This window comes from Acanthaster planci, linkage group LG01 (assembly GCF_054643075.1).
Source record: "Acanthaster planci isolate LZ-2023a linkage group LG01, COTS_SCS, whole genome shotgun sequence".
Taxonomy (NCBI): Eukaryota; Metazoa; Echinodermata; class Asteroidea; order Valvatida; family Acanthasteridae; genus Acanthaster; species Acanthaster planci.
In genome coordinates, this window is record NC_141777.1 from 11,351,589 (window position 1) to 11,377,410 (window position 25,822).

General features: G+C 40.9%; 2 protein-coding genes across 4 annotated transcripts; one reads left to right on the forward strand and one right to left on the reverse strand.

The window, feature by feature from the left end:
* The first annotated feature begins 529 nt into the window (after positions 1 to 529).
* Positions 530 to 9,752, forward strand: LOC110981417 (uncharacterized). Of its 2 annotated transcripts, XM_022238977.2 has the most exons (10): positions 538 to 559; positions 1,040 to 1,262; positions 2,332 to 2,449; positions 3,486 to 3,586; positions 4,031 to 4,132; positions 4,286 to 4,325; positions 4,769 to 4,863; positions 5,812 to 6,002; positions 8,255 to 8,453; positions 9,337 to 9,752. In XM_022238977.2, exons 2-10 carry the CDS (start codon positions 1,080 to 1,082, stop codon positions 9,514 to 9,516), a joined length of 1,209 nt encoding a protein of 402 aa, XP_022094669.2. In that variant the 5' UTR covers positions 538 to 559; positions 1,040 to 1,079; the 3' UTR covers positions 9,517 to 9,752. The 2 variants fall into 2 exon arrangements, with proteins under 2 accessions (XP_022094672.2, XP_022094669.2); XM_022238980.2 differs by having other exon boundaries at positions 530 to 1,262; positions 9,340 to 9,752.
* On the reverse strand, positions 9,742 to 24,826 carry LOC147800344 (L-asparaginase-like). Of its 2 annotated transcripts, XM_087137803.1 has the most exons (12): positions 24,077 to 24,820; positions 23,087 to 23,210; positions 22,197 to 22,518; positions 20,998 to 21,124; positions 20,296 to 20,408; positions 19,552 to 19,737; positions 17,884 to 18,120; positions 17,127 to 17,222; positions 15,997 to 16,160; positions 15,681 to 15,770; positions 13,943 to 14,042; positions 9,742 to 13,031 (listed from the first exon to the last, which is right to left on the reverse strand). In XM_087137803.1, the coding sequence occupies exons 1-12, from the start codon at positions 24,336 to 24,338 to the stop codon at positions 12,873 to 12,875; spliced, it is 1,980 nt and encodes a 659-aa protein (XP_086993929.1). In that variant the 5' UTR covers positions 24,339 to 24,820; the 3' UTR covers positions 9,742 to 12,872. The 2 variants fall into 2 exon arrangements, with proteins under 2 accessions (XP_086993929.1, XP_086993932.1); XM_087137806.1 differs by lacking the exon at positions 15,681 to 15,770 and having other exon boundaries at positions 24,077 to 24,826.
* Positions 24,827 to 25,822: the final 996 nt, after the last annotated feature.

Here is a 25,822-nt window from a genome sequence, read left to right on the forward strand (position 1 = left end):
ACTCAGTTACTTTGTCTTATATAACATAAAGAGAAAAACTGTTGATGTTGGCATGAGGCTATTTACAGGTGATTTCTGCAATGGAAATAAGGTAATCTAACTTTTTTGCGTTATCCCTATTATTTCCACTTTTGGGAATCTTTGAGTTGGCTTTTTTAATTTATTTTTTGTAATAATATTTTGTGGAATGGTGAATAAATCAAATCAAATCGTTTAATTACTTCCCTCGATAAGGCAAAATGAACTGCAGCAGTTATTCCATTCATGAAGACGTAATTGGCAAACTGTAAACTCAACAATTTATTTCAGAATTTGACTGGTCTTTAAACTGGGGTACGAAACCAACATACATAAAATAAAAAAGCAGCCATGAAAAATGCTTGCACAAATCACCGAAACTTTGTTTATTCTTGATTTAACCTCTGATCAACAACAAATATTGTTTTGATATCGCACCGGTACAGCAGAAAAAACAGTGCAAACGTTTATGCAGCTGAAGAGGGCGCTATGCATAAGTAGCGCCCTCTCTTAGATTTTGTTCCCGTTTTTGACCAGTTTGGTAAATTCTCCGGTTTAAATCTTTTCAACCTAGTTTTCTATATTTGGAGATGATGTTCAAACATGTTTGTTTTGTTTTTTAGGAATTTGGACTCTTCATTGTCCTGATATCGACTGATGTCTATGTCAAATATGGTTTTAAACCACTTTGTACCGTGGAATAATCTAAGTCCAAGGCTGCAGTGTTAATATAGCCTAACTGTGAGCTACAGTGGACAGAGTTACATGATTGTGTAGTAGTAGTAGTATACGGTCATAAAATAACAACAGTCCATGCAAAATTCTGACCTTTGAACCGAAGTTTCCTTACTTCAAAATGGAACACTGATGACAGCTAGGTCCCTTTAATAACATATCGACCACCTTGACGATTTGCTACCTCTCCCTCAATATCACCAGCGGTTGTTGAAGCTTGATTTGAATAGATAATGCAAAAGGTCCGCTGCCACTTTTCGGTTCGTAAAAGTGTGTTTAATACCAGTAGAGACAGCGAGCTACACTAGCTTGGCTTTGTCACAAAAATGCCGATGAACACAAGGAAACGTTCTAGTCAACTAGGCGATTTACCAGAGGAGAAGAGGTCCAAACATGGCAAGGAGCCTTGTGTGGCCGAGCCTGAGCTGTATACCACCATTCCACCACAACCAAAGGCGAAAAAGCCTGGCCAGCTTACACACGATCAACTCAAACGCTACTTCGACGAGGTACGTGTGTGCAAACCCTACCGCGGTTGTTTACTTATATTACTAGGGAGCTTAATGTGATATTACTAAAATAATCTTCAACTGCCATTCGCAGTCCATCGCATGGCCTATTCTTATTCGATTTCAGTTGACGAAAGGCGAACATTGACGTAGCTTAATTCCCAAGTACTCTATGGGCTAAAGATGCTAACAGAAAGCCTGGAAATGACCTGGGGATCACTCTCTCAACTCTGGAGAGGGGGCAATACTTCAAATAGACATAGGCATTGTATTTAAATTTCTAATTACCAGGCCTTTAGAGGTTGCAATCAACCATTACCTGCATGGGTGTCAATCAGTGAGAGACGGAGTCCCCCCACAACTTTCAAAGTTTGGAAGATATCACATCATTTGTCCTGTCTACATTTTTTCCAGACCCTAAATAACAAAAATGCGGGGAAAGAAGGCTTATATTTGATTCATCTTTCAGATAAAATTACGTGGAAATGAAGTAAATCTTCCAAGATAGTACACGTACTTGCTAAAAATGGTTGATCGCACCACAAAACATCAAGAACCATCAGTTCCAGGGACGTGGACGTCAGGCTGTTACCGCGATGCGCTTCGCGCAATAGCATTAGAGTTCTGATCAAGGTTACCCTCCCATATCTTTCGAAATAGCGTTTATGGGGCAAACGGGGGGAGGCACAGTCCTCGACAGAGGGGCATATATGCCCCGTGACTACGTCTGTTACCCTACAGGTGATAAAATCTAGCGAAGATAAAAAAACAATTCCAGCCGTGCCCTCGTTGAGTTGATGAATAATAATTATTGTGCACCAATTTTCATGACCTGCAAAAGAAAACTTCAGGCAATATTGCTCTCAAAAGTTAACAGGGCTAGAAGGGACACACACTTTTGTTTACGGTAGGATTCGTGGATTGATACTTGGAGGGAACACGAAGAAGTTGAATTTAAAATGATTTTAAAAATGTTTTACCCGGAAATTCTGTTGCTCTCTTATTTTGCGTCCACTGTGACAGTACCATTAAAGTTAATACTTTAGAAATAAACGTTACTTTTCAACAGGGATATCTTCTTATTCCTGATTTCTTCCAACCATTTGAGCTGGATCCCGTAAGAGAAGGCATTGCAGAAGAAGTGGACCGTCTGGTTGACCAACTTTACAATGCCGGCAAGATCAAAGGTTCGCAATTCCTTCAATGTTACACATACGGGCACACATTTAACACATCTCGTTTTGAAAAGATACTACCCTTTGATTTCACATCGATTTTGCCTTTAGTTTTCTTGCAGCACAAATTTTTAGTTCAATAAGAAAAGAAGGGAAAGCCATAGTTTTCAGCTTGTATGTTAGTGAACGTGCTTTTGTAATAGGCCTACTGTAATTCCAAAACTTTTTTTTCAACTGGAGTCGAGTCTAGTTACCGTAACGTAGTGACCGAGTCGAGTCGAATCATTAGGCCAAAAAGTTGAGTCGAGATAAGTCAAGTATTTAAATTTGTCTCTGGTCACACTACATCTTACTCTTGATGATAATAACACGTAATATTTTCATTATCAAACGGTACTATGAGTTATTGCACTTTTTTCGCAAGTCTTATCAACTTTCACTCGAATTGGGTCTTCTGATGAGGGACTCAAGTCAAGTCGACTCATTCGTTCGTAGTGACCCGGGTCAAGTCAAATCGTCAAAATTGTGACTCGAGTCGGACTCCATTTCTGCCAACCATTTCTACAGTTCTTCAGTTCAATTGCCGACATAATTCCAAAATCGAAATGCCCTGTGCGTCCACAAACACAAACCGAATAATTAATGTCCGACGATACTTCCGGGCAATGCCGAAGCCAACCCGAATTTAAAGGTGGCCTCGCAGCAATGAATTTATAATTAATGTCTTATACCATTATTAGTGTTTTCAAAAGAATACGGTCTTGGCATCAGTGGCGTATCCAGGTCTTAGGTCAGGAGAGGCAAAATGTATCTTTTTTTCTAAAAATCGATGTCTAATTGTTTTCTGCTGTAAAGAATCCCAATTTAACCCCACCAAGAAAGGTGCAATGGTATACGGTACCGTTTCTAAACTGTTGGCACTTTCAATTCCTAAAAACATTTCTTGGTCACTTCTTATGTAAGGTGTCTTATTGCGGTATTGCGTTCTTTCTCACATGACCGTATATGGATATAGTTATCAATTATTATAAGTTACCTGCCGTTTCAGACAAATGCAGCGATGCTGGGTTGTTTCAGCGCATGACGCTGATTGAAGAGCAGTTCCCGGGTGCTGCTGTGTTGCTACACAAGACAGGATATCTTCCTCAGGTAACCCATATGAATCATGATATGACATATATCACATTGTACAACGTTGCCCTGCAGTGGTTTTGATTATCTGCCCTCTGTGTTTCCTTCTTGTGGTGAACGTTTGCCTCTATTATAAAGAAATTGAAATCTTGCAGTTATGGTCAAGTCACCAGTTCACCGAAGTTAATGCACATTTAGTTTAGAATAGAATAGAATAGAATAGAATAGCACAACTTCATGGGCAAAAGTACTGTAATGCCAGTAAACTCTAGCTGTTACCATGGTTTCTTACAATTATGTTTTGAGTGTTTTTTGCACGCTTTTATATTCTTGTTTGCCCGCTTTCCAGCATGTGTCACTGAAACGGATCGGTGTTTCTCCTCCTTTGTCTTTTTTGTTTTAAGCATCATCTGATCGGATCGCCTAATGTCTGGTTTTCTTTTCTCCTTTTTTTCTGGACAGAGCTTTCGAGACTTGTGGTCCAATGAGCGTTTGCTGAATGTCATGGAGCAATTGATCGGTCCAGATATTGCAGGTCATCCGGTGTGGAATCTTAGAGTTAAGGTATCGTCAACTTTGTTTTGTCTTTCAAGTACTACTCGCAAGTACTGGCAGCTAGAGGTTGTCCCATGATTACTGCCCCTTCCTCCGTCACAATTTTGATTTTGTATTTCATTTTATATTACCAGAAGCAACACTGTCTGTTCTTTATCTTAGACTCCCCAAAATGAGCAAGCGACAGTGCCCTGGCACCAAGGTAAACATGAAACTTAGCTATGCATAAAATGTTCCATATTGATAAACTACTTCCACAAGTGTAAATCTCAAGAGTTTGACATCCGTCATTATTGTGGGGAATGTTATTAACTAGAAGTGTGGATTCTCTTGGTTTTCATGAATTCATGCTTTTGGAATAAAGGAGCTCAGATCTTGCTTTCATGGTTTTGCTATGATCTTGGGTGTCTCGGCCCTTATTTGGATTGAGATGAAGGACCACTATCGTATTTCAAACTTCCAATACAGTTTACATAGCACAGTATTAATCGATTCCCATTTACGCAGGGACGTTTTACACCAATGGGAAGGGGGTAACTACTTCGGTCAATAAATCGGGGCTCTCATCCTAAAGGATTAAGGCTCATGCTCATTACCATCCTGAAGTATTATGTACTATGAGTAAATTGATTTGTTTTTTACCAGATAATGCGTACTTGGGTCCTGAAGCTCTTCATGTGCTGCAGCCCACTGCGTGGATACCAATGTTGGATGTCCAAAAAGAAAATGGATGCCTGCAGGTAATTTCGGTTCAAAGGGAGTTGGCACGTGTCCAGTGATCCCACAGACCCCGTATTGGCCATCCGCATCTCTCTTGCGTATGCACGTCAAATAATTCAGATGTACAAGTGATGTTTTGAAACAACACACTGTTGTCAAGAGATGGATTGAGAAACTTAGTTACTACCTTAAAGAGTATACCCGAAGTCCCGGATGGACAATTGCGAAAATGGAGCGGAGGATCCCTTCAGTCTGAGGAAGAGTAACCTGTCCTTTTAACCTTGGGGGAAAGTCTGTTTCTTCTTGCCATGCAAGGCTCGGCTATTAAGTAACGCTTTATAAGCACTCTGTTTCACTGGGTTTTTTTAAGTGACACGTGGTGATGCTGCAAGGAAATGTGATTTTGTCCAGATCATGTTATGCTAGGTGCAGCATACACCATCATAATAATCAGATACAGACTTTTATTCAACAGTTCAGCAACAATGCACGGCGGTGGATATCTTAGTGGTAAAATCCCTCTGAAGCATCGAAACAGAGATCGCAGCGTGCGTGAAGACCAGCTGACTTGGTGCAAAAGCGAACAGAAACGCGAGTTTGTGAGGGCATGTCAAAATTTATTCGCGCTGCGAAGTCGGGAAAGTTGACCACATTTCAACTCAAACACAATAATTTAGCAGCAAATCTTTCACCTCGCTTCTCTTTCGTATTCGCGTGACGTATGCACCGGCCTGTACATCCGAACCAGGATCATTATCCAATGCATCTGTGGATAGAAGCAATTCAGAATATCCCCCATCCGATCTGTGTGCATGAAAATCGCAAAGACTGATATACGGCAATAAAACCGTCTCGCCGACCTCATTTCTTTCTATGTATTTTAAAAAGGTCAATTTTCTCTGGTGCCACTCATTCGTGCTATGGTCTCACTTTTCTCCAACGGTAACCTGGACTGTGTGTTGGCCCAGGTCATACCCCGTGGACATCGGAAGGGCGTCACAGCCACCCACACCTGCTGCGTGGGAGGAACTTGGTATGTGCAAATCAAGGACACCAGTGATATGATGACTTCCCTCGGTGTAGATGTCAAGGATGCGGTTACCGTGGAAATGCCGTATGGAGGAGTTCTGCTCATGAACAATGCTATACCGCATCAGAGGTTTGTTTTGATCCCTCTACGTAAGCCTCCACCTTAAGCTTTCTCTACACTACCCCGCTGGCAACTCCGACCTTTTTTTTTACTCCCTAGCAACACGTTCAATCAAGTCTTGCATCGAAGTGCATTTCCAACTGAGCATCCATTGCAGCTAAAATTGCGCCCTTTCTTTTTGCTGCTCGGGGCGTGGCGGAGAGCGTGCTATCAAACTGTAGGGGTGTGAAGTGGCAGAACGCGGCAACGGGCTGTAGATTTTGTAAGAAAAATTAGGAACCTAAGGCAAAGCAAAATTGGAATGACAAAATGGACCGTAAAACCACACGGCTATTAATAGAAATTTGGGTGATGGGAAACGGAAAAGACCACTTCATCGATCAAATCGATCAACAGTATCCATCAATGAGTTGAATTTTCGTGTCTCAAAACCTATCGGGTATACCCATTTATTTCCAAATTGTTACTCTAACCTTTAACGGTATATCGATTGCTCATCAGCATTCTAACCAATATATAAATCGTCAGAACCGTACGTGAGGCTCCCAAATCTGTCCCGCCGTAGCCTGCTGATCAGAGAACATGCTATATAGTTATACAATTTAACATTATACAAAGCCTTCACGAAGACAAGACAATTTTTAATGATTATAAATTCACAGGCGTCACCGGAAGTGAGACATGTCTGTTACGATATGTCAGATGCCATCTTTTTGAGACATTAATTAATTAATAAATTAATAGTTTACATCATATCTCACACCTTACACTGCCTGGCGACCGTCATACTTTCTCAGTAACTAAAAGTAAGTTACTAAGGCCCGTAGCACCAATGTATTAGCACCAAATATGAATTATCAAAAGTGGGGTATTTATGTTTCTCCAAAGTTTGTTTTCACGAGATGTATTTTTAAGTTCTTTTTTACGAGCTCTATTTTTAGAAACATTGTTTCTATCTTTGGAAAAAAGTTTTCACAATACATTTTCTTCAACTTCATTTTTATGATATGAATATATCTGGCGGCCTGATACAAAAAGCGAGTGATCTCAATATCCCCAAAACATCTCGTAAACGAATCTAAATGGAGTTAAATGGAATTTCTTTTGTTTATTAAAAATATATGTCATACATGTAAAACAAGCTTGGAAAAGACATTTCATAACAACGAACATTGGAAAATTCTGTCCCGTGGAAACAAATTTGAAAAATATATCTCAAAATGGAGACAAATTTCGAAAATATATCCCATCAAAACGAACTTTTGCACCTTACTTTTTCCTAATGAATAGGTGGCATGTATAGTCGGAACAGAGCACAGTGTTAAGTTGTAACCAACTGACGCGCGTGCAGCTGAAACATACATATCATTCCCAAGTTCATGCACTTATTTTCATATTTCGTTGGTTGGAATTAACCTTTTTAAATTTCCAAATCGGAGCCTTTCTCTAAAACAGAAAAGTGCAGACAGTGACGAATTTATTTTGCAAATTACGATGGCTATACTATGTCCAGTAATGTCGTCCGGCGATATAGTCCACTTGTTTCAAAATAATTTCGCATGCACTTATGATGGGCCTATACATATAATCGCTCTTTTTATGCGTTGAGAAGTTCTCTTCAGCCACCGAAAATAAAAAGCAGGTGCTGGAGAGGGGGGAAAATCCAAAAGTTATGCGGTGTTGACCAAGCATTCAGGCGCACGGACTCCTGAAATTCGCTACGAATCGCAGTTACCGGCTTCCATATAGGACTCTTCTGGGTTCTCGGCCCACCACACTTCCCCCCTGCCCATCCATTTAACCCAAAAGGGTTCGAGCGGCCATGCAAGGGAGGAAACGAGACAAGCCCCTAAGCCCTGGCCGCCGAGTTGGCCATACGTCTCGAACCTGTACTAAGGCGCTCACCTGGACTTCGCGGACAGTCCCAGCAGAAGAGCTTACCCAATTGGCTAAGATACTGTTGGTATTTTAGAATGGAAAATTTAATACTTTATACCTTGTGACCAGAGCCGTCCACTGAAAAATCAAAAGGAAAACACCGGGATTCGAACCTTGAACTCTTCGTCTTTCAACAGCCACCTTAACCACTCGGCCATTGGAAACCATATATGCGTAATCTCGCGTGTGTGTTTAGAAAAACACTAACTTGGCCTATCTGAATGGGGACATTACGCAACAGCAAGTTTGACAATTCAGGGTCTCAGTTGAGTGACTAGATGGTTTAGATGCAAACCAAATTAACTTTTCCCTCGTCTTCTCAGCTTGGAGAACTACTCTGACAAAATCCGTTGGAGCCTCGACCTTCGTTGGCAGAGGCCAGATAAGCCTAACGGTTTCTATGGCATCAAGGACAGCGTGCTCATGCGCACATCGAAGGATCCTAATTATACGATAGACTTCGAATCCTTCAATAAAGTTGATAGGCACATCAAGGCTGTGGATTCGATGCTAGGAACAGAGGTAGGCTACAGGGTCCCAAGTTTTCAATATAAATGTCCTTCTAGTCCCCCAGAATCAGGATGCATACAATAGCATCTCCCTTATCAAGAAATTTTAAAAAAGCACGAACAGGTGAGTCACAAATAATACGGGCCGCATGCCGCCGAAATTAGTTCTTCTTAAACGCAATAAAGCCACAAAACAAGGTGCTATCAAAGTTAAATTCTGAAGCATATTCCTGCAAAAAAAGAGAAAGAAACACGTGTCCTCTCATGTCGTTTCATGACCCTTTGGCATTGTAAAATAGAGAGGAACGGTATCAGCATGCTCATGATAACGCAATATGAGCAAACTTTGAGCGACATAACAAGTCAACACATTAGCCTAACCTTGATGAAATATTATATGCCTACTACCTACACGCAAAGGAAAACCTGACAGTTGGTAAATTTGACCCAAATTTACAGACACAAATTTCATAGATATTTTTTCTAGTAAAATTGTCAAACACGCCCGAAACTTATTTCTAAATTATGCTAAAAGGGTATTGGGGGGTTTCTGTATGCATCATTACCTAGTTTTGGGGGGCCTTTCTTGAGGCTTTTCACAGGCTTTCAGAAGGGAAAACGAAAAATCACAACAAATAGCATAGGCCTATTCTCTTTTACATTTCGCAACAGAAATTGCCTTCCTTCTCTGTTTGTGTCATGGCATTCTCTATATAGATCTGATGATGAATAGATGCGAGAAAACGCGCTTCCAGCACTATTCTTAAGTTCGAAACTAAAAACTACATAAAACTCACACAACGCCAGTAAAGAAAGAACTTCAGTTAAATTTGCCATGAGTTTATACCCTAACCCCATGGGCCTTTGGCTGGTGTATACAATTCCTGTTCCTGCAGCAGAAAGAACTGGGCGTGAGCCGTGACACAAAGGCAGACGACGAATTCGACACCACCATAATGGGTCCCTGGATGAAGCGATGGGAGTTGGTGCATCACAACCGACATACAGCCAAATTTGAGAGGAATGAAGACAGGGATGACGCTACCAGCTCTTGGCATTCCTGGGATAAGGCTTGATCACCATCAACACTAAACCCCACGGATATGCTCTTGCAGGGGATTTTTGGCCCAACCTGCCTTTGATATTTTCAACATGGACATTTATAAAGCGCAAAACATATTCACCATAAAGGTGCTCAAAGCACTTTGCACGAATAAAAAATCACAGAATTTACGTGAATTAAAAACAAACTGAACGGACTAAGAACAGACAAATACAAAAACTGTCAACAACTAGAGTGGTTAATTGAAGGCTTCCTGCATTTTAATTATTTTTAACTTCCATTAATTCTATAAGAAAAAAATAAGGTCAGTGGTTTCAACTAATACTTTCATTAACAACACATTGAATAAACCCACCCTGTTAAATTCAATCGGGCTTTATTTACTTACAACTATGGCATTGAAACACTGAGCATGATATCCAATATACGGGGAAATAGTTCAATAATCCGTTAAGCAATCCGGCCACTATCAAATAAAAAATCCAAAGCCCGAAACCTCGCAACAAGCTTTCAACTGCTAACAGTACCTACAATGTTAACGCAAATCCAGCCACCAACCTTTCCCACCTCAGTTAAAAAGTCTGCTATTTCAGCTACATTCTCATGTTAAAAAACCCTACACATTTAAGACCAAAAATAAAATCCTTCTCAAGAAAACATGACATTATTCAGAAAGTCAGCGAATATTTAAAATATTGTGTATGACCTAGAATTAAAACACTGATAAATTGAAGTAACTTTGTTTCAGTATCTATAACATGTATCAATAAACCACTGCAAAGCCTTACAGTATTGTCAATGACGAATATCTATATCTCAGGGCATAACTGATATTCAATATGGTTAAGCAATGAATGAGGAGACAAATACATTCCTAATGATTCCTTGATCCATCCTATTTCAATCCAACCACAGTATGATTACGAAAAACAGGCAGAAATTTAGCATTCTCCGCCGATAAATAGGAAGCAAATAATAAAGTGCTGAATATGGGGCGGGAACAAGAAGTTGCTTATCAGTATACCAAGATCATGCAAACTGATGATCAGTCTAATGCTCTCATCATGCTGTCATATGTAAAAGGTCTTTGACCTTGAAAGGCTAAGGCTGCATCCGAATCTCTTGTCTAGAGCTAGGTCTAGTTCTTCACTCCATTAGAAATGCGGGGAGATGCGTAGACAATAGACCTAGCCGTAGCTTTGGAAGCCAGCTTCGGACACGGCCTAAGCACAGACGTGTCTAAGTCTATAAGTCTTCTCATTCCACTTCATGAACGTAATCATTTAACAGTGATAACACCGAATTTTAACAAAGTACCTCATTTCTTTGTAAGCTCTTCTGATAGCATCAATAGTAAGGGACAGATTCCCTCTCTTCTAACATGATTTCAGGTTTCACTGCCTTTTTTAAGGTTCATCGATCAAGCACACAAAATTAATTGCTTAACGTCCAATCTAATTCTGCTAATCAAATCTAACGTCCAATCCTTTCTACTATAAAGATTTTGTCTTTGGGATCATTTTGACATGAGTGTTAACACACCTTACGAAATAAAAAGATAGTTATTCAGCGGCTTTCTGCATAAAATTCACACACCCACGTAAATGTGTTAAAGTTAGACCGGTGTTACTGTTAATTTTTAATCATGTTACGCCTCCATGTACCACAAATTTTTGTATTGTATAATTACTGGAAGAAGTACCCAGATGACTGGAAAAATGAGAGTAATTATATTCCTTTTGATATCGCGAATAACTCTTCTTTTTTCCCTCTTAATCACAAGAGTTAAAAGTCGCAGCTGATTTCCAGTAATTTTTTCCCTAGTAATACACCATATGAACATCAAGTAGTCTCGTCAACACATACATGTGTGTAAGGAAGAATGTAAAATTTGAAGTTTCTAAAATTTGAAAAAGAAAAGCCCGAATCTCAATGCCACAAAAAAGGGCAAGAAACAGCTTAGTGCTTACTAGAAAGAGACAGATGGAATAAATTTCCAGCAGATATTGAAACGTTCTGCTTCAAGCCTTATGTGGAAGTGAGGAAAGTGAACGGTGAGTTTTACAAGACAGCATCACCGCACAGCATTTGTGCATGAATTTTATAGTCATTTTAACAAATGTATCATGATCACAATTAATGTGACGTGGAGTATATCATTAGTTTGATATTAATAATAATACTGAAAGTGATCAGAGAGAACACAATGCACTTTCTCGTCTTTGATTTGTTCAATACCATTATCACCTGTACATTATCTCCCCCATTAAGCACTGGTGTATGTCTCACCTAAAAGCCACTAATTTATCACACTAGTGTCAAAATTCACTTAAGTTTGACTACAGACCCTGAGTTCAAGACCCTGAGTAGGAAGTACAAGGTTAAATAAATTCCATAAACACACTTTTATGCAACATGTTTGTCCCATATTGCTAGTATTTGGTATTTCCTTCGATATTTGGTTTGTCTTTGCCAACACACATTTCTGTGGGAATTTTCCCACAAGCTCTAGGCAACATACATGTGTAATAGAGTGTACGGAGATTAATGAATTGTGACTAAGGACTGACCAAATGAGTCTTTTCCAGTCACAAAAATCTTCACCAACAGCAGCCGTTAACATCAGTACGTCCACACTGCTGGAGGCGTGTCCAGGTGTTGAATTGGAGGGGCGGCCGGGAGCAAAATAAATTTCTCTACTGAATGCTTCATCCATTACAGATGACAACCCCTTTCCTCCACCTAGTTTAGGACGGTATTGGTAACATTGCCGGAGTGTTGGCAATTTCTATTCCCTCAAAGATGGAAGAATAAAGTGGAAATATGTCTCCATGCCCCCTGCCCCCAGGATACATCACATCGTGCTCCATGTTGAGCAACCTTTATGTGGCTAGACACTTTAAAGGGTTACAGAAAAAGAAAGCGTTTAGTTAGCGTGAAGTATTTAAAAATAGCAATAAATACGTAACCATATGTGCTGTGCGTATCGGTGTTCTGGCGATGACATCATCAAATCAGCCTAGGAGTGCGAATGGCCAAAAGGGAATTTTTTTGTGGGCAGGGACACGCAGGATCTTTCATTTATTTTGAGGTCTCAATTAATGGGGTAAACATTAATTTTATGAAGTTTTTGAAATGGCTACATATTTATTGTTTTTCGGAAATACTTTACGTGAACTAAATGCTTTCTATTTCCGTAACCCTTTAACACACTGGCTAACTAAACCCCAATCCGCTATGTAATGGACTAGAATTTACATGTAGTTAAATAATGTGTCACGTGCATTTCACCACCAAGGTTCCTACAGTAGCATGTAGTACAGTTCCAGCCATTCAGTGACTGGGTTCTGAAGACGGGCCACTGTTCCTTTAACTGACCGTTACTTTCTCCAGACGGTGGACCAATCCCTCTAAACCTTTCTCCTCGGCGATTCTAAGGGCCGTGTTGTTGCAGTGGTCCTTCAAGCTTGGATCGGCTCCGGCCTCCAGCAGGAAGTTAATGCATTCCTTGCTGTTCTTTAGCACAGCCTGGAAACCGAGGATAAATTTACGTGCAATGAACCTGTCAGCATTCTTGCTAAAGAGGAAGGCAGAGACCTGCCACCTCACTGGAACTGTTAAAGAGTCCATGGTGAGTTTACAAAATAAATATAACCAGTGGTGCCACCTCCCTGAGCAGACACACTATGCGCCTACAGAAAAGCCCACATAAATGCATATGGCACAGTACATGATGCTTGCCAACCAATGCTATTCTTTTCATGTAAATAAGGGATTCATCAATATCTGAGGAACTGGCGAAGGGTAGATGTAAGCACATGTATGTAAGGCATCATTGAAGTAAGACTATACAACCTTCTCCCACTGTAGACCCCTGTGTCCGTGAAGGATGTCACGAAGAAAATATCATCAATCAAGGTTTGCAAAGCATATCCAGGACTTTTCCTAACCCTAACCCCCTAAGGACCATTGAAATCCTGCATAACCTTGTTGGGTTCAGCATGGTTAGGCTTAAGGGAGGGGGCTGCAAAATTCGAGAGTTCATGCGTTTATGGAGGGGTGAGGCTGAAGTTTGGGAGGTTTTAAAGCACTTTTTGGAGAAAAGGAAATAACCTTGTCTCAAAAATGGTGCTCCTCTTACTGTTGACTTTGAAACTGAAAAAAAAAGAAAGAAACTCTTAACCTTTAACCAGGGATCAACCAAGGATGGTTTGGTTGGCAATGGCATATGCAGCAGGGGGACAGTTACAACCCCCCCTCCCGAATGTCGCCAATTTTTTTCAGATGCGGTGAAGATCCTTTTGCGAATAAAAAACATGGACTATTAGTTTTAAAAAAAAAACTCGTTCTTCTCCCCCACATGGACCCAAAACTTGGATATGTTAGTTAGTCAAACCCGTGAAGCAGCAAACAACCTCTACCTCACTATCAGCACTTACCATATGAAGTGGGGTATTCCCACAGTAGTCCTTGGCATTCATATCTTCCCCAGCTGCGAAAAAAGCTTCCAGCATATCCCTGTCATCCAATGCAGCTGCACTGATAGTTAAAACAAGAAAGAAAACAAGGTTGATGAGAACATATTGGGGGAACTGCGAGTATAAGACAGTTGTACAAGTTTGCAGTGACCGCATTATGACAAGGAATCCAAACTAGGTTCCGGGGTACCAGACTGTTGATATCAGGAACCCATTCTTAATCATGGGAATGGTAACATTTTATAAGCAACTGTCCAAATGACTCAGTAACATTGCAGACAAAGCAAAACTTAAGTAATGTTTGGAAGAGACACAAGGGAGTTTGAATGCAATTTTTCACATAGTTTGTTCTGTTCCTTTGACATTTGGGGTAAGCTTTCTCTTGCAGGTGTCTAGGTATCCACATTTACATCCGTAGGTTATGAATCCTTTTCCCCCACACAATATGTAAATGCACCTTACAATATTATACTCTGTAAAACAATTGACTCTTGGTGGTTCTGCTAAAAATCACGCAGCAGGACACTGTAGCCATTATCTGAGGGCTTTATAGTGAGTGTATGGCACAATGTGCTCAATCTGGTCTATATGGGTAATTCCAGATTAGGGGTCCAACAGTGTGACATTTTTGTGTCCCTGTTACATCTGATGACCTTTGTTATTTGACATGGAAATATCACTGAATTGATTTCAAACTATTACCATTTTCTTTTTGCAGGTAATTTGCATTAATTCCTCACTCTTGAAAATTAGCAAATGTGTCGGTTCTGAACTTACAAAATCACATGCCAGATGTGACAGGGACACGCAAAAATGGACCCCTAATTTCTGGAATTTTCCATATACACATGTAGAGTATGTGTACCTTTCATCAACACAGAGAGCTTTGTCAAATTTAAACTTTTCTTAAAAAAAAAGAGTAGTTCCCTGTGTAAACAGGTGGACATTTTCCAGGTATCTGGATGTCTTGCGTTTTTGACATGTTTGATGTAGTAGTCTAGAACTGAATTCAATTATGTGATTTGTGGCTGTGATTTAGGGAGTGAATTTTGGCACTTTTATGGAAACACTGGCATGGAGCAAACGACAGATTTGATTGGACATACATGTACATGTACAAAGCTCACATGAGAAAGTGCAACTACGATTTCTCACCTTGATGGCAAGTTTGAAACCTGCTAAGTACCCATAAGGACTGATGATTTTCTTTAATATATCATTGTTTAATTTCTTTGATTTGTTTTTAAAATTGAAAAGGGGTTGGGAGCCAGATGATGTTTGATACTATTGCAGAATTTTTTTGTAAACATCGTCCATGTATACAAATTACCATGTTATAAAATAAGTCCATTTCTGGCAGTAAGCAGTGAAACCAGCGTGAATTCAAAGGGTAACATTAACTTCAGCCATCTTTTCCTCCCCCCCACATTTTTGGGAAAGGGTCACAGGAGAGATGTTGAATGTCCAACCCCATCCATTTTGCTATGCTGCATTTAAATTCTCTAGAAAAAATTTTCAAGCTAAAGGTCAACAAATATAACTCTGTTTCATGTCATAAAACTTCTCAGAGCATGTACTAAACTTTGTTGCTTGTAAATGAAGACCTCCAGTTCTTGGTCATATATGTGCATGACTCGTCCGTCTTCTGACTACGGATACAGAGCTGGTGTTTCATCTGCATTCAATTTAAATGACTTACTGGCAAAGAATTGTGCCAAGTTCATGTTGATGACTGGTATGAATGAGGTGACCGCCTGTCTTCTTAATCAGCTTTATGACCTCAAGATTCCTGGCAGAATGAAATGAACGTTCGTAAATTTAAAGGGAAAATATGAAGCATGTAAATCCACCAATCGGGGGAAAACGTACATGTACCTGTTCAAGATGATCATTCCTTTTGGCGAGAAATGAAAGGGAAAGATGGTAAAATTTGAAGGAGACTTAACAAAGGAGTTGATACAGTACACAGGGGTAAAGGACACACCACTGACTTTTTGGCAATTATCCACACTTACTTTGTTCTAATGCTGTCAAAGAAAGGTGAATTTCCAAATGAGTCCTTGACATAGATCGAGCAACCTCTTTCCAGCAGGTATTCCACAACTTTGACATTTTTAGTGCCAGCCGCCAAATGAAGTGGTGTTCGCCCATCGTAGTCTGCAAGACTCAGGTCACCTCCCTTTGTTGGGTGATTTAAATTAAAGGGAATATAACAAGATAAACAAAGAAATACGCCTTTCTCTCCAAACTTCCCACCCATGAGATAGAAACAAATTTGACTGAAACTGAATGCATGCACCTGTTTCGATTGGGCCTGCTTATATATGTGACCCGCTCTGCAAAAAAGGGTAATGAGTCGCACAATGCCAAAACATGGTATGGCCTGTTTTATTTGGAGAGGGTAAAATTTCTTCAAATATGTGATTTTGGGTTTTTTCCTTTAATAGCTTCTATAACATTGATACTTTCAGAATTTGTGACAACAAGCACTTATACTGATGAATAAAGATGAAAAACTGATCATTCAGTAGGAAATCCTACATAGCATTGTGTTTCCAAGTGCTACACTTTATGAGCTTTTTCTTGAAAAGTGCTTTTATTGAATCCAAATATGTATATATATCTATAAATATATATCTCCGGAATGAAGTGCACTACATGGGTCATTCATATATCAAATTGTAGCTTTTGATGTACAGAATCCAGCCATATCAAAAACTCATAACCTGAATCTGGTGACTTATTTCCCAATTTTCCAGAGCCGGTCACAAACCTCTTGTCATCCTAATAAAATTGCAAACCGTAAGCCCGTGAAGTCACGCCCTGCTGAAGTCCCTGACACCAGCTGGCTGCAACAGGGAACAAAGATTACAGGCTGAATTCACAGCCTAAATGTCAATCTGGTGAATAATGAACCACTGAGACCTCAGAATACAGTGTTCAACTCTAGCTGTGCTGGAAAGAGAATATAGCAGTTTCTGGGCACCGCACCACATTATAGACACCCTATTTTGCCGAAGCTATTGCAAACTTTCACCAGTTGTTTACAAAAAATAAACCAACAACAAAACAGATGAATGAAAAAATGAGCGATTAGAACAAGGAAAGATGAATAAACAATGATATCTGGTGATTTCCTACTTACACATTCCCTGTAATATTTGAGTGATGCTAAGTCTCCATTTTTTGCTGCAGCACACATCAGCGGAGGGAAGAGGGCATCTTGTACAGCTTTCACTTCCTGAATCAACATAACAGAGTCTCTTTCATAGAGAGCTTCCTTCCCCCCAAGATTCCCTCAAGTGGTATATAATATGACACCGCACAATCTGGGCCCTTTCTGCAAGGCTGCAGGCCTGGCTGAAATACTCAGCCATCAAAATTTTGTCTGTCAGGCTAGAGTGAACACCAGACAGTCCTTCACGTGTTTGTAAGTGTCCAGTAAATGAAGATAGGAATTTTTAAAGAATTCTGAAAACAGAAAAAATTGATAAATGTCCCCGCCAAGCACCATCATTGATAACTGCCCCAGCAGGAAGTGGTTAAGCTCTTTTGGTCACATAAATTTCCTGGATAACGAGGTAAAGTGTCTTGCTCATGGACAGTACACCGAGACCCAGCAAAAAGCATTCCCATGTGATTTTGACAGCATTTCTCCTCCACCACACAGAATTGGCCAGTGTGTGTCCTGTTAGAAGTGATGCATCTGTAGTCAAAGAGATGCCATGTATTAAACTTCCCAAGCTTAAAAATGTAGTCATTTTATATGGTACTGACCACTCATATTTTTCCCTCTTCATGCACACATGCATGATAAGCATTCAAATAGTGAAAGTTTCACCAGGCACAAATAGTAAAAGTGACTTTTGAATTTTGAACGTTAGAACTTTATTTTGACCAACCTGACTACTGGTGACATTTAGAGTGTCCACCACTGCCCGGATGAATTCGCTGTCCTTCAGCGTCATGCTGTCTTTGTGCCGGCCTCCCAATTTGATCTCGCCTCGCAGGTTGCAGCGTAGCCTTGCCAGCTTCTCCTCCTGGGACAGCTCCTCTTTGCCCAGGATGTAGCAGAGCTTGGTCAGGGCCGCCTCTGGCGTAATGTCACCACCAGGAATGACACCTGCTTCAAGCAGCGACTGTAACAGGTTCACAGCACAGAAAAGAGTTTATGAATGTGCCCGTTTCAAATCTTTTGAATCTGCCATCTGAAATACATTTAATGCACAATTTCCAACATGTTCACGGAACTGGTTTAATATGTCATTTATCGAGCTCAAATTTTGACTTCAGCGTGTTTAGCTTGTGTGCACATTTCCAGAGGTAACATTCAGTGAAGCAGGGTATGCTTTTAAACTGGGGCAGTGTCACAGACAAAGTTCTGTGCACGTCAAATTTAAAGACGTTGCACCTTTGACGTTTAGGGGAAATTGCTTTAACAAGGCACTCAATCTGACCTACACATGTGCGTCAGCAATAACCTTATGTAAAACAAAACAAAATCACAGAAACTGATATGCATGTATGTATTCACTGCATGTAGTGACATAATTATTCACCGGGTAAACATGCACGTGTACATAGTTTCTGACAAAATGTCAGGTGTTTTCTCTCGTGCATTTCTAGCATGTTTGTTTAACATCCTAGCTCAGGGATAATCCTTGATGGCATTCTCTTGTAATACATATAAGTATGTGTACGTGATGCATGTTCTTCCACTTTATGTATGTACATGTGCACGTACTCGTTCTTATCCAGGTTTAGGGTTGGCAGAACGGACATTATCTTGGTACAAATAGAATTAACTTATGCAAGAACGTTTTTTGCAAATTTCTTGCTTTATCGCTGAATCTTGTAAGAGTGATGTGTCCCAGGTAGAGCACTGGCCGAATAGTTGGGACAACACCCCCTAAGCACTGCAAGGCCAGCTCATGGGAAAATTAGCAACTGTTATAACGAGCTGGGATCATCCAACCGTCAATAGGACTCTCCTATGGTGAATACTGATGCTGCAGATGAGGAGAAACAAAGGCACCTGTGTATTAGGCTGGTATCCACCAATGCTCACCACATGTAGCAAAAGCAACAGCCATGTACATGTCTTACATTTTGGATATATCTTTAGTATCTATTCCCAAACATGACTTTACTTTCGAGTCACAAGGTCAAAGCAAGTTTTAAAAATAACACATTTCGTTTTTTACAGCTCCCCTGCCATGCTATGGATTGCTTTTCTTGTGAGCAGTCGCAGATAGTCTGCTGATATGGAGATTGGAGGCCATGTGTTACATACGTGCACCTTGAGTTGACATACAGCGAGCTAGTGTTGATGACAGGCCACATGACAGGCTCTAAACCAATGGGAATAGCCAAGCTGTCTTAGGTATTTATGAATGTAAAATCAAAGTTATTCATCAAAATTCCATGGAAAAGGACTAAATCATCAGGCTGTAGACAATCAAGAACAACAGAGAGACGGGTGAAAGAAGAAAGCATTTCAAGATTAAAGGAATTTAGAGAGCGGAACATGAGTTTGGAAGCGCATGTATTCATGATTATAACAAACTGACCTTTCCGGTGCGATAGAATGGTGACACCGTGCCCCTGGCACACTGTGTGCAATTGATAATCAGCATGCCTCGCCCTGTGGCTTCCCGGACAACCTCAATCAGGTCCTTACGATCGTCCGGGCCATTCCCTGCCCCAAACGTCTGCATGACCACTCCCCTCATGGGGGGATTTAGGAAAGCCTGAACCTGTAAGGTTTCGATGACGGAAAAGGAAAATCTAAGGTGTAAATTGGTGAATGGATGATGGAGAAAGGGGGTTTGGGAAGAGAATGTGTTGTTAAAAATATTTTAAATGCACTAATCACTTAAAATCTTGATTGGCCTTTGAACGGCACGGTACATGTATCACTGGCGAGGTGCGGCCAATAAGCATGGAAAGCCATTTTACTGATGTGCTTCATTGGTTACTCTCTTCTTGTTTCTGCTTAAATTCTACGTTGTTAATAAATCTTAACCCATACTGAAAATTTAAAGGCTTTCAAAACTGCATATGTGCACATAAAAAACGGCACACTTTGTCAACAAATAGGCCTAATAGCACAGTTTAGGTGTACAAGATTCATGTCGAAAAAAAAAAATAACTCTATGTCTGGGCAATTAGCCTACGTAGTGATGCCATCCAACTTTGTTCACACATGTGCTCTCTCGAAGGAGTCAAGAAAGTCGGATTTGAAACTCCATTGGAAAGCATACCCATAGTACATCCATGCAACTAAAGCATTAGATCATCAGTTTAGCACGTACCGCCTCCTTAGTGATACCAGGAAACAGCCTAAGGAGACCCACGTGGCTTTCCATGGAGGAATGGACTCGGAAACTCTCCAAGCTATTTGGTCTGAAGAGGCTCTCCCAAGCCACTGGAGAAGACAAGAAAGGAACTTTTGTGAAACAAAAACACCCAGGAATTGGCATTCACAATCCTGCAGCTGGCGCAAGTGACATTTGTGACTTAGCCAAAATGCACATGTGTGTCATCATTATGGATGCAGGCGGAATGAATCGGTGCCACAACAGTAACGTCATCCACTCTGATTAGTCTACTAACATATTACTAAGATCAGAATATTAACACAAATATAAGGGTTTGAGAGGCACCCGGCGAACAAGAAACTACTGAACAGCCAAGGTACCGTATGGCAGTACAGATTACCAACTGCAATACACGTACATGCATACATGTACATGTACATCAGGAGATGTCATTAACGTTTCATACAGATGGAAGCTGGGTATACATGCAAAAATTAATGGAAAAACAGTATTACATGGTAGGAACTGAAATATTGAAGCTGTCAGGTATTATACCAGCTACAAGGAATTATTGCAGAGGCTGAAATTGACAGCTCCACGAGCCCTAAACTGGTTCACAATGTTTTGCTTTTTTTTTTCTTTTTGGTGGGCCACTTTTCAAAATGTAATGTAAATACCGGAACATGAAGACTTTACCTTCAATGTTGACTGCCATTTTCACCAGTGGTGGGAAATTAGGCGAGTCAAAACAGCTAAAGCTTTCACTGGATACTTTCACGACCCGATTGCCTCGATATAACTTATCATTGAAGTACAATGCCACCTGAATGATATGAAAAGTAATATATTCAAATACACAAGTACATGTACAGGGACATGTATGCATATTTGTACTTGGAATACTTAGTTGGTAACATTTCTGCTAAATGTATGTATACAAAAAGCTACCATATTTGATAGATCTAAACTTATGTGGAAATCTAGCGCTAGCACCATGCAAGGATACGATCTCCTTGTGAGTCTGTATGGTTCTGAAAAGAACTGTTCAGAACCATACAGACTCACAAAGAGATCGTATCCTTGCATGGTGCCTTTCAGAACCATACAGACTCACAAAGAGATCGTATCCTTGCATGGTGCTACTGCAAGCTTTCCACCTTAGTTGTCTGTCACCATGAATAGCTTGAAATCCCATCAGATCTAAACTTATACTGTTTAAAAAATTGCTGATTTTTACTTCTCCTGGAAAAGTTTGCCTTATCTGTAATTAGGGCGTGTACAGTCAGTTTATCCATGTGTTAACTTAACACAGACTTTAATTCAGAGTTGCTGCACATGTACTTGTAGCACAGTTTATCCTGCCAACATCATACATGTACATGTGGTTCCTATTTTCATGTAGCATGTAATGGGCACCAGTGATTGTCTTTTTGAGCAACTAAGACATTATCCATACCAGTGATGGACAAATTATACATTTAATTTTCATGGTTTGTAATTGGCTTGCTATTTTCAGTGCGTCAATATGATACCAGTGTACTGGTTATGACGTATGCAGTAAGATAAGTTGCAGCACTTGTAGCTTTACGATAGTGGTATAAATTTTGGCAACCTTGTGTTATGAACACATATTACGAATGAATTTTTACTTTTTTGTGGTTTGGTTTTCATGTTGCAAATTCTTCAAACGCTGTGTTTAAAACTTTTCCCATTCAATGCTTGACAAATTGCAGTTAATCCGTATATGAAATTGGTTCATAATTTGGAGCCTGTTCCTCGCATGGTCGGTCGGTAGTTGCCAAGTTCTGATGCACAGTGCCAAAAAAACTCACAATTTAATCAGAGACAATCCAGACAGGCTGCATGTAAAAGGTCCTCTTGTTATCATGACTAACCTCTGGAATGACAAAATGGCCGGCAATGTAGATAGCTCCTTGCAGATTGTCCCGTCCGTCGCTGCGAAGTTCGGGCAGGGGCACCTGCGCCCCGGTCAGTATGGCCGGCTTGCCAAGATTCTCCAGCATGTAAGATAGCGCCGATGAGGTGTACGCCATGGTGTCTGTGCCGTGGAGGATGACAAAGCCGTCATATCGCCTGTAGTACCGGCTGATGTCCTCTGCCATCTCCACCCAGTCGGTAATGTTGAGATTACTGGAGTCCTTCAGGACCTTGTACTCATGGATGTCGTAGATCACGCGGACTCCTTCTTGGGATATACTGAAGCATGCAGGGGAAACAATAAATACTTCCAAAATTTAATAAATCTGGGGAGACATCTGAATGATTCCTTTGTGAACGGCAGCTGGACTTTTTTCTGCAACCAGACTGAAGGTTAGAAATGGGGAAAAAGTAGAATGAAATCATGAGGGTCACTGCATGGCGCACACAAATTTGAAAAGACAAGCAAACTTACATATGAGCGGTTGTAACACTTCCCATTATCCAATGCATTCTTGTGAAGTAAGTAGAAGGGTTCAGCTTTCAGGACAAGGCATGAAGTAAATCTCTTTGTTCAAGTCCACAATGTACACCGATCTGAGTAACAGAGCACCATACGCACATGCACGTGCAGGTGTACCAAGGATGCCCTTCAAAACCTTCCTCAATGGCAGATGCATCAGGTCAGCTGTCCAGGTTCTGAATTGTAGAAGGTCTGGGAATTGCTTCAAGAAAGTGTCATTTATTTTTTCATCCCTCAAGAGACCTTCCCCTACCCCTCAGGAAAGGTGCCGGGGCTTGATATCTCTTGAATCAGAATTTGTTGGCACAAGTATTCAGTACTTACGGCAAGGCAAAGGGTCTCTCCTCCATTCCAGGAGATGGATCAAGTAGGGATGCGTACTCCTCATCATTCAGCATGGGCATCGCTCGCACCAGTTTGTGGAAGTACCCGGGACGCACCACATAGACTACAACATGGAACATGCACTACATGAATGAAAACTTGGCTTTTGTTGCAAGCAAAGTTACATCCCGAAAATCTATTTCAGTTTAAAAAATACTGAAAAACTAAACAAAATTTACTACTTTAGTTCAGTCAGTTTAACTCCAAAATGGTACGGCCAGCTTTCTCTGACGTTCCATATGAGACTGGTCTGAAAAATATTAAGTTTTTCTAAAGTGAATACCTCAAAGTTTTGCCTGCTAAATGTGGCTTTTTAGGTCACGTTATTGCTTTTAGATGGCTAAATAGTCATTGCAGGGAAACATTGGCAGCATCTGCATACATGTACGCACCTGTATTACAAAGTCACCACTACAAAGCCATAACAAATGACCAACATATAAACATCACCATCTCCATCATCACAATCCTCAACATGGTGTACATATGAATATGTTCTAACTGCTCACGAAACGTATATACCTCAACATGCATGTCCATGAATCTTTACAAACATGAACATGTAGGCCTGCTTGTTCACATCTGTATGAAATGCAATGGCACACAATTTCAAGCATGTGTTACCATGGTTACATGTGTTATGTAGGCTTGAGTTAATTCCATTATTTTTTTATACCATCCCCATCATGTTTTGATGCTTTTGCCAAACCGGAAAATGTATATAGACCTAAAAAAGGTCTAGTACTGGTAGACGATAACGTTAAGTTAGTCTAGGCCAACTAGTTAACTAATGTTAACTTGAAAAAAAATTAGTCCTTCCTCCATGGGCTAACTGAGCAGAATTTTTGTGAAGGCCTCGTTTATTAAGCCTGTTGCCATGATTAGCATTGGGAGAAATCCTTTCATCAACAATAACATGACGCAACTAACCGTCATTTTCTTTGTACATGCCGATGGTTCCCCCTGCGTACAAGACCAATACCCTAGACTCGGTCTCCTCCGCGAATGATGAATCCTTGCCAGAGAGTTTACGTGACCGAACGCGAAGCGGCTTAGGACGAATTGGTGCACGGAGGGGCCCTCCAACGTCACTGCCACTGCCATGACTGCCGGCTGTACCGGCACGTCCTCCAGCACCACGGCCGACAGCCAGCGTCGAGATCTGAAGCACTGATGAGCTTTGCCCTTCCATCTTAGGAGATGAATTCACTTATCGTTCCACCTTTGAGACCCTAATAGAATGAGTCTTGGTAGAACCAAATCTGCTGCTTTTTTGGTGTTTTTCATATAATTGCGTCCGGGATCGTTCACCACTAGTTGGAGCTTAGAGCATGGAGCTGTAAAAAGTTTTACACATGCAGCTAGTGTGCATGTGCCGTATACGCGTACCGTGCTTACGTGCATAAGGCCGGCCACGCGTGCTAATAATTTGTGTATCCTAAACATGGAGGTGTGTCGCAAAGAGATTCTCCTCATTGGTCTCTGATATGTATACGGAAACATATAAAGGCCATCAACATTTTTCTCCCCGCGGTGCAGTGAGGGAATCGAAAAGCGAGAGGGGAACTGTCTGAATGGTTTGGCACAGTACACCTCGGCTATCCATGTCTTTCATGATGTTTACATCCAAAAGTGTACTTTTTTAAATTCATCTATTACCCGAACGATTTTCAAAGTAGCGGTACAAGCTTGTATGATGTAGTTGTAAGCAAGTGTGGCGGGCATCCCCGGGCCTACCCTGAGTTGATGGGATCAAACCAAGCACCATTAGTGGCAGAGTCGATCTTCCCAACCCAAGGCTTTTCCCCAGACGAGAGACCACACAGAGCGACCTCAAGGCAAAGGGTGCGGGACCGTTTTGGAGGAAATATACCGCCGATTGTGACCGAGTGTTAATTAGTCTCTGTTGAATTACACAATCAACCGGTAAAGAAAGTAATCCTTGACAGAAGAACTGTCGGTACAGGACGTTCAATTTATTCCACAATAATCAACACAAATCAACAATTGAAATGTACAGTGAAGTGATTGGGAGATTGGTTTGGTTGCCTGTGCATTTACTTACTTGGATTGAGCACTAATTAAGCGTAGGGCCCCAGCAGCAATACTCCAATGCATCAACTATGCACCATGCGCATCAGCCATTCACTGCGCATCAGCCATTCACAGCGCATCAACAGTCACACTGCGTCAGCAAAGTACAACTTGTACAACTTCGTACGAGCTTCACCTAACGTGCATGCGAGCCAGCGTCAGCAACGTACAGCTCTCACAGCCTTGTACTTGCAACGCGTCAGCTACACTCACTAGTCAGCCACGTACAGTCTATACAATCACGTACTTACAACGCATCAGCACCACGCAACACTTCGCACAGCGCTGACAATGCTTTAGCTCCGTGCCAACTCACCAACTTCACTCTGCGAAGTCCAACAAGCAAACCAACTATAATGCGATCGCAGCGCTCACTGCATGCAGTAGCACGACCATGTGCACACAGCGCGCTACGCTATGCCTAGCCAGCACACGTTACCAAGTCACTAGCCAATCAGGTACGTGCACTGCAACTCATTAATAAAATTAGACTAGCTCTAGTCCTATACACTTTCCGTCACAAAGGCCCGAGCATGGCGGGGTATGTCCCCATACACCACAAGCCATAACAATTAAATAAGG